Below are 9,607 nucleotides of genomic sequence, written 5' to 3' on the forward strand. Positions count from 1 at the left end.
CAGACACCAGTACATAACATCTTAATAATAGCCGAATTTTTTATTGTTTCGGAGTAAACATAAACTAGTATATTAAAATATAATATACATTCCGTAAGAGTTATCAAAAATATTTACCCGGTAATAAAAATTCCCAAAAGCAAAATGTTAGGATGTTGACGCTTGGTTTTTGATGAACATAGTGCACTAAACCCTAACATTGTTAGACCATGCTTAATGGTCCGTCTGGTGTAAGCCAACGGTCTGCCATTATGTCTGTCTAAATCCGTACACCATCAAGTCCATCTTACTCATGCCGCACCTCCCCTCGAGAAAAGATGAAGATAAAAGTGTTTATACATTACAAACACTTATAACTAACACTTATAGTTAGTATGGTATAATAGTATATATTATGTATTAGATATAAGAGAAAAAGGAATAATATTTATATTGACTCTCTCTATACTCGATGTGTTCCCCTATTGTTCCCAATACGTCTGTTGATATAGGCAACCTGGCTCAACACACACAAGGAACCACTTGAGACTAAACGGTGGTTTTCATTGAATACGTCAACTTTCTCGTTGGTAAAAACAAATTGATTCTTGGAGGTCTGAGTAGCCTTTCTAATAGAAATTAGATTGACTGGAAGATCAGGAACATACAGAACATCATTCAATGTGATACCATTGAGTTTAACAGTACCGTGTCCTTTAATCCGAACTGAACCACCAGCACCCTTGACGGACCCAGAGACATCAGTATGGAATTCGGAGAAGACAGAGCGATGAGGGGTCATATGACTGGTACAACCGGTGTCAAAAATCCAGTGATTAGAGGAAAGTGCGGACGAAGAAGTAGCATTGGAATTTGTGGTAGCAGAGTCGGAGATGGCCATCCAAGAGGAGTCATTCATACCATCTGAATAATGAGAGTTATTCATTTGGGTTTTCTTCTTTGCTTTTTGGAAAATATGGGCTTGGGGAAATTTCGACTTGAAAATTTTGCAGTTTTCGAGTGAATGTGGGCCCTTGCAAACTGCACATTCTCTATTCGAGGTTTTGTGCTTGTTTTTTGCATTGTATTTGCCATGAGCAATAACGACCTGATTGTTCTCAGTACCAGAGTTGGCTGCTTTACGCTCCAGTAACTTAGTAACTTGGTCAGTAGAGATGGAGAAATCGTCGCCATAGCGATCTAGGATCTTTTCTTTAATAGATGGTGAGATAGAGACCATCAATGATGCAGCAAGACGATCAAGCATCTTTTTCCGGTATGAGTGGAAAGTGGGATTGTTGAGCAAAGTAGAATAAGAGGTTTCATCCTCGGTAGCATCAGTGAGAATGATGGAGGATAGCTTAACAGCCCAGTCTCTTTTTTCAATTGGAGCCGTATTAATCATATTTGATGTGTTCGAAAAATTTTCGACAAGCATGGAAACGGTTGGAAAAGAGAATTTTGCTTTTAGCCACTGTAATAGCTCAATAGCATTTTCGTCATCTGAATTTTCGAAGTAGTGACTAACTTCAATCTGAGCAGTACCAGAACAGGAGTTTCTGATCAACATAATTAATGCTACATTAAAACAGCTTGCTACAGTAATGCGTTGAGCTGATGAGAGATTGGCAAAAACTTGAATATTGTCAACGACTCCTCCATTTTGGAGATATTCAAACCAATAAACACTGGTGGTAAGAACTTTGTTGGTTAACTTGTTGAACCACCTTTGATAGTTAGAAGCGTCTGTTAACTTGATTGTAAGGGCATTAGGACCTGAAACCGATGGGCTCATAACCTGTTGAGCCAGGTTGCCTATATCAACAGACGTATTGGGAACAATAGGGGAACACATCGAGTATAGAGAGAGTCAATGTAAATATTGTTCTTTTTTTTTTATATCTAATACATAATATATACTATTATACAATACTAACTATAAGTGTTTGTAATGTATAAACACTTTTATCTTCATCTTTTCTCGAGGGGAGGTGCGGCATGAGTAAGATGGACTTGATGGTGTACGGATTTAGACAGACATAATGGCAGACCGTTGGCTTACACCAGACGGACCATTAAGCATGGTCTAACACTCTGTAGTCCTAGCAGAAGATGCCTTATTGGTGAAGCTCAGTGGTGCCACTAATTTCAAGAAGTGGTACAGAAGCTTAACTAACCATCTGAGGGTTTACTCTTCCGAATGGGATGGATATGCAAGAAATGGTAATATTGAAGCATCTATCACTGGATATTCCTCGAATAATAATATTATTGAAACAAATACACGAATTGTAGACAATACATTATTCACTTTAGTCAAAAGAGACCAGTGAAAGTGATGACAAGAGGTTTATTGAAAACTTCTAAAATAAGAGTATCTCTTCTGTTAACTCAAGGATGCTGCTGGATGCATTGATTGCAAAATATGGTGTACCGCTGTCGACATGGTTGACCAGATTGAGTAGGTGAAGGTTGTTTAACCGGTTTACTTACTTAGCCCGATTTAAAAATGGCAGCATTAAGGATTCTAGCCTTGAATGTTGGGCAATCTTTGATGTCGTGATTCTCTTTCAAGCATAACGCCTTAAGTTAATTCTCTTGTTACTCTTATTAGAACGTCTGATTTTCCTTGCAGCAAGCATAGCTGTGTCAGAGGATGACTTATTATCTCTTATTATCTCTTTTCATCCTAGAGACGACTTGATCAGAAGTAATGGTTGGGTCTAAACCATGAAAGTCTAAAAATTCCTTTTGATATTCAGGAGACATAGCCATTAACAAATTTGCACAAAAAGTATCCTTCTTTGGCTTCTATCATGTTCAAAAAGCATACGCTCATCACTTGATGAGGAATGAGAATAGTTCGAATCACGTTCACTCATCATCAAGACCTTCTCAGCGGCTTCCAGAACCCAATTTATCTATTCTTCGTTTCGAATGTTACTAAGAAGAATTGGCTGTAGTGGTACTACCATTCATTTCGGAAATAAAGGGGAATCTTTTCCAAATTATTCTCCTACATATGGGGGTAATATCTCTGGTGTTGTTGGCCATGTAATTTGATCTCTATCAGTAAGTCTACAGCAGTCTCCAAATCATGATTTCTTTAGCGAGTCGACTCTTGAATTTCTACCTAAGACAAATCAATTTATTCATGCTAATTCTGTCCAAAAGGGAATCTGTGTTTTGGATCGCCACACTCCTTCTTACGCCCATCGTCCTATGAGTGGGAATATTGCCAGCGTTGAATCTGCGATTGTTCACGAAATATGATGTGGTCATAGCCAAAGGTACAGATATCTCAAGCTGTACTACTTCATGCACGATTAGGTTATCCTGGTCCAGGACTGTATAATACGATTGCACCAATTCTCCATGTTCCATCTTTAAAACCTAACTCAGTCACGGTCTGTCCAGCATGCTCTATTTCTATGGGTATTGTTGATAAGGGTAAGGTGTTTGTCACCAAATAGACTGCACCTTTACATTCTTCTGGCTGATTTATGTGGATCTTTCAGCTACCAAGCTTACGAATCCACCTTTTCCTGATGTATATTTTATATCTTTATATTTTTATATTTTTATATTTTTATATTTTTATATTTTTATATTTTTATAAAACTGGAATGGTAAGTACTTCTTGACAATTCGTAATGCATATTGAACCACTTTTGACAGTCATGAAACGTCTGTTAGCTTGAATGTAAGTGCATTGGGGCCTGAAACCGATGGGCTCATAACCTGTTGAGGCAGGTTGCTTACATCAATTGACGTATTGGGAAAATAGGGGAAGATATCAAGTAAAAGAGAGTCAGTGCATATGAGTGGTTTAACTACTATATAATATACGCTTTTGTGCATAGTAATTGAAAGGGTCAGTTAAGGCTCCATAAAGAACAGACACTTTATACTCGTCTTTTCTCGGAAGCGATAGTGCACCATGAGTAAGATGAATTGCGGCGGTGTACGGAGTTCAGTGAGTCGAAACTGCAGGTAGTTGCCTTACACCAAATAGCCTATTATCGTGGTCTAACATGGATCACCCATCAAAATAATTTCCTGCCACAGGTGTTGGTGCTTCGTCATTTCACGCGCCAACAAGAAGATATCCAATATGATATTCGTGTGACTTAAGTAATGATAAAGTTGCATTAGCTGCAAAAAACAAAACCGTCGATTTGTTGAATCCCGTACACCCCATATTGGAATTTCTCCAAGATATATGGGAACCAAGATTACAGAGTGTGGTGTTAGAAGTTTATCTATTTCGATTCGTACAATGTATAGTGAACGAAATGAGAAAGCATTTCTTTAAATTCAGGTTTGATTAACTAAGGGGACGGTATAAGTGGGGTGGATATGTGCTGACAATTCAAGTTCTAATGGTTTGAAACAGCCAAAGGCCTGCCTTTATGAATGTTCAACTCTGCATACCGCAGGTTCCAATCGTTTTCTTATTTCTTCTCAATGTTCTCCGGTTCGCCTCTAAAGGTCTGTGTAAAAGTTTTCGAAGTATTTATGTTTTAGGCTTATTTGTCATGTGGGTCGATATACATATAACAAGTAAATCAATTTACGCTTTCTTTTCTTTCCCAGTGGTTCAGTGTGAATGAAGATTTCTAATCATATTTAGCATTTGAAACAAAAAGGGTTAATGTGATTCACAAAGGGTACTACTAAAAAGAGAGCACCAAAGAAGGCATATAATATATGAAAAGTATCTTTAAATGATTCATATCTCACTTTCTTTCCTACGTAGTGGTATATATGTACGGAAACGAAGGAATTCAACAAATCTCATGTACCAATTGATTGACATCGGTCAGTTTTTGTCTTGTAAGTACAGGAAATTTGTGAGGGTGAAAGAGATATTTCTAATGAATTACTGGATTTGCAAGCCTTTGAAAAACTCAGGATTCTTTACTGGCATGTAGTACTCCCTTCACACTTTACTTTTCGATAATTTGGAATATATTTTTGATAGTTGATATTGTTCATCAAGCAAATCATGAATATTAGGGGAAATACTATCAGATGTAGGAGATGCGATATCACAGGCATACCCTCCCAAAGGTAATACCTCTTTGTACTTTTCAAAAAAGGCTGCATCTAGATTAGCAGGTATATGGAAGTCTTCATCTAATGTTTTAATCAACTCTCTTGTATCTGAGCGATGCGGTATGACAAGTTTTGTAAAGCTTGCCATTTCAATTGGTAAAGGTGTGTTTTCATAGGCATCTCTGAATAAATCTCTGTAAAATTGTTTATCATCTTCTTTAGATAAAGAGGCATAAATTAAGGAACAATTTTCAAAGAGACAAAAGACTCGCAAAGACTGCTGAATAAAATCTATATGATGGGTATGCCACAAAGTACTACTTTTCAATAATGAATAGATGGAATCTGTATTTATACACCAAATAGTTGCACATTTTTCACTAGGAGGAAACAGGTTTCTTTCTTTTAGTTCCTGAAAATATGAATGTAAATAATTTAGCCATTGTCGGTGATCTGTCTCCGCCCAATCTAATACAAAATGCCATTGCAGTTCAAAGGAGTTCGAAACAGAATTCTTTCTTGCCGAAATGATATTTTCAATAATATCTAACGTTGATCCTGGAAAAGGTGTGTAAAGAAAATATACGTCCAGGTCTCGAGAACTCTTCACCTGACCTGTCTTTGATATGGAGTCTTTATAAACTAAGGAACGAAATTTCAACAATTCGAAGTTACTTTGGCAAGGGTCCATAGAAGGCGTATCGCAAAAGAATAGTTTATCGACTTGCTGCAAAGAAGATCTATTTGGAGAACAAAATATCGCTGCTGTTGAAGTAGCGTCTTTTTGAAGGGGTTCTTGCACATGTTCACTTAAAAGTTCTTCCCAAGCGTTATCCATAAGTAGTTGGGGCTTTGATTCTTAATGGTGTGTATCGTCTTGGTAGCTAATGATAATTTGAGAAAAATAAAGCTGTATTAAACCATCTATCCCCAATGGGGTTGTTTTACCCAACTGCCTCTCTTCTGAACTACTCTGTAGTCTATCAGAAATATACAATGTGTGTAACAGATTTCTGTGGTAAGAAAAATCGGATTCGCGTTGAGTTAACGTCAATCCAATATACATTCATATAAAGAAGTAGAGTGCAACTGAAGCTACATTTCGAAGTTGTTCGATATATTACTGGGACAAGGACTCACATTCCTAAGGAAGTGCAACGATTCCATATATCATACAAGGAAGCAATCATTTTACTCTAGAATACATTACTAAATTAGACAGCATGTTTTCCATGAGAAGGTATCTACGTGTACCAAATGAATTGAAACCTTCCGAATTATTCAAACAAGATTCCTTATCACCTGGGAAAATAACATTACAGATTATTCTCCTGCAAATATTCTATTACAGCACCGCCATGTTCCTCTTTTACTCTTGGGGGAAATTGGTAGGCTATAAAATTGAAATGAAGAAATGGTTAATATCTTGGGAATCTATTGACTTCACAAACGGTTATGGTCTTACCATATCAATGCTTTGGCTGGCGGACTCTTTGATATGTGTCATATTTCTGACAGTAATCGTTGGTAGAAGTAAACTAGCTTGGGACTTTGCCATTACAATACATGCCATTAATTTCATAGTTGTTTATGTATACAGTGGGAAACTCCCCTCGTTTTCATGGTTTTTCCTTCAGTTTCTATCTTCCCTAATCCTTATATTCTTGGGTACATGGACAACACGTTGGAAGGAGTTGAGAGAAACATTTTTTGAAGGTATGATTGACCAGGAAGAACTGCATTCTATCGGAAGCAACACTCATCCAGGAGAACCAGTTCCGGTTGTACGTGACCTGGAAAGTCAAAGGTAGTGGTAGTCACTAGTGTATGGTATATTGCGGATGTCTTTAATAAATAGCTCGCTAAAACATTATATATATATATATATATGGTATATATAAAGAAGATCGACATTCCAATAGAAATTCAAGATGTTACATCACAGAAGTGCGTATCTAAAAGCTAGCTAGAAAATTATAATACTTTTTTAAAGGCATTCCTCAATCATTATGTTTAATAATGAACCATCTTATTCAAATACGTACAGTGGCTTAACGTTACAGGTTTAGCTTCATCTGCCACGAGATCTCCAGTTCTATATTTCAGCCGCGTTACGTTCAGAGGATAAAAAAAAATTGACATCCATTTCCTCGACAGTTTGAACTTCAAAAGTGTCGATAAAAGAATTGATGAGTTAACAGCTTCAATTTTATTTATCGAAGAAAAAATCCACCCATTTATTGGAAGGTAAATCAAAAACAACATATCTACTGCATAACTCAAAAAGGAAAAATGACTGTTACTGAGTTACCTTCCGTTTTTGATGGATCTATCGATCTCGGTATCATTGGTGGTACCGGTCTTTATAAATTAGACTGCTTAAAACCTATTGCTGTATTACCACCTGTACAAACACCATGGGGAACGACATCTTCACCTATCACAATCTCCAAGTTTGTTGGTAATGAATCATTCCATGTTGCGTTCATTGCCAGACATGGGTTACATCATGAATACCCTCCTACAAGAGTGCCTTTTAGAGCTAATATGGCAGCTTTGAAAAATTTAGCTTGTAAAGCTGTCTTATCGTTTAGTGCAGTGGGATCATTACAAGAACATATTAAACCTAGAGATTTTGTTTTACCTCAACAAATTATTGATAGAACAAAGGGAATCAGGCAATCATCTTATTTCAATGATGAAGGTTTGGTTGGTCATGTTGGGTTCGGAAATCCATTTTCCCAAAAATTTGCTGAATTTATTTATAAATTTAAAGATACCTTAACGAATATTGATACAAATGAACCTTGTACTCTACATTACGATAGCGATTTAACTGTCATATGTATGGAGGGACCACAATTCTCAACAAGAGCTGAATCGAAAATGTATAGAAGCTTTGGAGGTGATGTTATTAACATGAGTGTTATCCCTGAAGCCAAATTAGCCCGCGAATGTGAGTTACCATACCAAATGATTTGTATGTCTACTGATTATGATGCCTGGAGAGATAATGAAGAACCTGTCACTGTCGAAACCGTTGTCGGTCACTTATCAAACAACGGTCATAACGCTAATGTTTTGGCATCCAAGATTATTAATGAAATGGCCAATAAACTGCCTGAATTTATGTTGAATGGGGATGGTTTAAAAGGTTCAATTAAAATGTCTATTTCTACCAGACCAGAAGCCATGTCAAAGGATACTTTAGATAAACTAAACTTTTTGTTCCCTGACTATTGGTAAACAGCTTATTGTAGATATGCTAGTTGATTATTATTATTATTTTTATTGTTAACTATCCTATTTAATAGTTAATCATCTTACCATATGTTGTTTATTATTCTCTATAGGCTATAAAATGTCGATGCAGCATCTGTATTTATATTTAAAAATTTAAATATCTAAAAATCATTTTTCTTCTTCATTGGCATAGGGGTTCCCATCATATATCTATACTTATTACTTGGAACATAACCTTTACTACTAGTAGGAATTTTGGTACTTTGTACCCCTCCAAAAATATCTATTGGCTTGTTCATCCTACGGCGGGTGTTCTGGTTACCTGCGACGATATTCTGTTCCTGGCAGGTCGTTGATGAGGTATTACGAGACTTAAATAACAATGGGGTTCTTGTCAGGGAACGAGAGGAAGCTGGAGCAACATTGCCATCACTAGTTGAGGCCTCCTTCTTCGAATTTACGCTAAAAACTACATGTGGTTTCCGGTCCACCGCTTGAGTTCCCCCCCTAGCATGCTTTGAAAATAAGCCATTATCAGCAGTGGGAATGCTATCTGCCTTCAGACCAAGTAATTCCATTTGCTTCTCAGTTAAGTTCAAATCATTGGTCTTAATGTTATAAAACAGCTTCCATAGAGAAAGTATGACATTACAAGCTATAATAATATGAACAATATGTTCAATGTGGGACCATGTTAGCCAAGATGGTATTAAGCTTGTATATATACGGCTACTATGAAGCCATTTTAATTTGAGATACTCCTTAGAAAACCTGGAAGTTAATTTTCTTCCATATTCAAAATGTGTAATAAACAGTTTAACAAATTTTGTTGTTAAATTCCACAAGAACAAACAGGTCAAATTTGTTATTATAGCTTGTGCCTCCCATTCTTTGTTGACAGATCTGTCCAAAAGATCATTTAATACAGGGTTTTCGAAAGTTGCAAATCTATCTGATTCATGATATCCTTTGTTTTCTGTGCAAACCTTTGTAGTGTCTTCATTATATGTTTCTGGTGCTGTTATAGATTCAGTAAAATGTTCTGTTTTCCCAAAAATATTATTTAAAAGAGATTTATCGTTAGCCTCATTGCTATCTGCAATACATCTATTATTCAATACACCCTGCTTCGTCGCAACTTGTGCGGACGTAGCAGGCAGTATTTGTGAGTCTCTGTTTGTAATAGATCCAGTAACATCAATTGGCCCGAGTTGATTTGGAGGCCCAAGTTGTGAATCCCGAGTAAATTTCGGTAACTCTTTGATAAGTTTGTTCCTTAGAGATGTGAATTGAGAGTCAGATAAGGGATAACGAGAAGGTGTGGTAG

At 36.6% G+C, this 9,607-nt stretch overlaps 5 protein-coding genes across 5 annotated transcripts in view; 2 read left to right on the forward strand and 3 right to left on the reverse strand.

Moving 5' to 3' along the window:
* Positions 1-442: 442 nt before the first annotated feature.
* On the reverse strand, positions 443-1,834 carry NDAI0I02120 (DUF5314 domain-containing protein; the record flags this gene model as incomplete). The annotated part of the gene is made up of 1 exon (XM_003671976.1): positions 443-1,834. The coding sequence occupies one exon, from the start codon at positions 1,832-1,834 to the stop codon at positions 443-445; it is 1,392 nt and encodes a 463-aa protein (XP_003672024.1).
* Positions 1,835-4,921: 3,087 nt separating this feature from the next.
* DYN3 (dynein light intermediate chain) lies at positions 4,922-5,875 on the reverse strand (the record flags this gene model as incomplete). The annotated part of the gene is made up of 1 exon (XM_003671977.1): positions 4,922-5,875. One exon carries the CDS (start codon positions 5,873-5,875, stop codon positions 4,922-4,924), a length of 954 nt encoding a protein of 317 aa, XP_003672025.1.
* Positions 5,876-6,260: 385 nt separating this feature from the next.
* On the forward strand, positions 6,261-6,848 carry SYS1 (Sys1p; the record flags this gene model as incomplete). The annotated part of the gene is made up of 1 exon (XM_003671978.1): positions 6,261-6,848. One exon carries the CDS (start codon positions 6,261-6,263, stop codon positions 6,846-6,848), a length of 588 nt encoding a protein of 195 aa, XP_003672026.1.
* A 481-nt stretch (positions 6,849-7,329) lies between these two features.
* On the forward strand, positions 7,330-8,283 carry MEU1 (S-methyl-5-thioadenosine phosphorylase; the record flags this gene model as incomplete). Its single annotated transcript, XM_003671979.1, has 1 exon — positions 7,330-8,283. The coding sequence occupies one exon, from the start codon at positions 7,330-7,332 to the stop codon at positions 8,281-8,283; it is 954 nt and encodes a 317-aa protein (XP_003672027.1).
* A 158-nt stretch (positions 8,284-8,441) lies between these two features.
* Positions 8,442-9,607, reverse strand: part of POM34 (Pom34p) — a gene marked incomplete at both ends in the record, with an annotated part of 1,248 nt that continues 82 nt past the window's right edge. Inside the window, one exon of the mRNA XM_003671980.1 lies at positions 8,442-9,607. This exon is cut by the window's right edge and continues 82 nt beyond it. Within this exon, the coding sequence (XP_003672028.1) occupies positions 8,442-9,607 (1,166 nt within the window).

The sequence above is a fragment of the Naumovozyma dairenensis genome, chromosome 9 (genome assembly GCF_000227115.2).
Source record: "Naumovozyma dairenensis CBS 421 chromosome 9, complete genome".
NCBI lineage: Eukaryota > Fungi > Ascomycota > Saccharomycetes > Saccharomycetales > Saccharomycetaceae > Naumovozyma > Naumovozyma dairenensis.